The sequence below is a fragment of the Chelonoidis abingdonii genome, unplaced genomic scaffold, assembly GCF_003597395.2.
Source record: "Chelonoidis abingdonii isolate Lonesome George unplaced genomic scaffold, CheloAbing_2.0 scaffold0755, whole genome shotgun sequence".
NCBI lineage: Eukaryota > Metazoa > Chordata > Testudines > Testudinidae > Chelonoidis > Chelonoidis abingdonii.
The window spans coordinates 14,608-16,493 of NW_027425016.1; the positions used below are offsets into that span (position 1 = coordinate 14,608).

Sequence of the window (1,886 nt, forward strand, 5' to 3'; positions counted from 1 at the left end):
GAAATGTTGCATCTACAAGCTAATTTGGTCACATTGTTGAACTTCAAATAAGATATAGGTAAACCCAAACAAAGACAATTAGTATCTACTTCTGATTCTCTAACAATAGAGGCCTTTATTTCAAGAACTCTAGTCTATTTCCCATGGCTTTTCTAGCTATCTACAAGGAATGGCCCTGTTTACCATTTCAATTCTTTTCTAATATGTCCGTAACGGTTGCTTTTAGTTCAACTGGCCTGCTGGTTGCTTAATCCTCGCTGGTTCAGCGTGACAGAGGCACTTGCACACTATGGACCATATTGTTCCTAGATGTACAGATTAGACGGACCAAATCAGTGCCCCCACTGGAGTCTGTTAGTGGAATAGTTTTGAAAGATCTTCATGATCCGTTTACGAATCTCTTTGGTTTTTATGCTGTACACAATAGGATTGAGCACTGGAGGAAAGAGGACATGGAGATAAGAGAGAAGAATTTGACTCTGAGGAAGAGTCTTTTTCTTGAACCTCTGAATCAAAGACACACTGACCGGCAGGGTGTAGAAAAGCAGGGTGACACAGATGTGGGAGACACAGGTGTTCAGCGCCTTGAGACGCTCTTGCCAGGATGTGATACTCAGTACTGTCTGAAGGATCATGATGTAAGACAAAGCAATGAGCACTGAGTCTAATCCCACAGATGAAAAGAAAATAAACAGACCATAGAAGCTGCTGGGTGTAGTGTCTCCGCAGGCCATTTTCATCACATCTGGATGCAAACAATATGAATAAGAGAGAGTTTTGATCCTGCCATAGGGCAACCTCTTGAGAAGAATGACAGCTGGGATATGCAGCCCAGCACCCCTGATTATTATCACCAGCCCTACGTTTCCTATCCTAGGACTGGTTAAAGTCAAAGCGTATCTCAGCGGGTGGCGTATTGCAACAAAGCGGTCAAATGCCATGGCTAGAAGTACAGAAGATTCCATGAGGAGGAAAGTGTGAATAAAGAAAAGTTGGGTCAGACAGACATCAATACCAATTTCTCTGGTGTTGAACAGGAAGATGCTGAGCATTGTTGGCAAGGTGGAAGCACATAAGCCAAGGTCGATGACAGACAACATAGATAGGAACAAGTACATGGGCTGATGGAGATTCTGCTGTGTCTTTACCACAAACAGAATCAGACCATTTCCTAAAACTGCAATAAGGTACAGGGAACAGAAAGGGATGGAGATCCAAGGGCCATCAGCTTCCAGCCCTGGGATGCCTGCCAGGAGGAATGTTGCAGGGGTCGTGTTGCTTTCATTGCAGGTTGGCATGATGCACTTGGGACGTTCTGGTCAGTTTATTAAACCACATTCCCTACAATTAAAAGCAACATTATTAAAAATGGATGACATTATGACAGAAAATATGGTTCTTCCTGCCCTGCTTTTCAGACAGGTTGGAGTCAGTACCTTGATTAAAAACCCTCGTGGTACTCACCAATCCCCAGAGCAGTTATGAATTTCCATTACTTATAATATCCTGTGCTTGCATAGAGCTTTGCATTCATACATCTCAAAGTGCTTTACAAAACAATGCAAGTATCAGTGGGTCTGGTTCAAAGCTCATTGACACTCATGGGAAGGAGGATGTAGATCCTCATTTAACTGAGGGGGAAAGTAAAGCACAGAACAGGTAAGGAACTTGTGCAAGTTCATGCAGTAGATTAGTGACAGAACTCAGGTCTCCCGGCTCTCAGCTGAGTGCACCTTCACTAGACTGGACCACACCCTCTCCCCTAGATGGAGCTTGGCATATGAAGACTTGCATGAACTCATTATTAAAGGGGACATCAGAAAAGCAGAGTGGATCTGAACCCAAACCTTGGATCAGAACACCTGTGCATTCCAGAACAAGGTTTC

General features: G+C 43.6%; 1 protein-coding gene across 1 annotated transcript; it reads right to left on the reverse strand.

Annotated features, from left to right (window-relative positions):
- Positions 1-332: 332 nt before the first annotated feature.
- LOC116833825 (olfactory receptor 51G2-like) lies at positions 333-1,298 on the reverse strand. The gene has a single exon (XM_032795596.1). It carries the CDS (start codon positions 1,296-1,298, stop codon positions 333-335), a length of 966 nt encoding a protein of 321 aa, XP_032651487.1.
- Between the last annotated feature and the right edge of the window lie 588 nt (positions 1,299-1,886).

What these genes read in the sequence shown, in the direction of transcription:
- LOC116833825 (XM_032795596.1), bottom strand. Translation starts at nt 1,298, where the DNA reads ATGCCAACCTGCAATGAAAGCAACACGACCCCTGCAACATTCCTCCTG.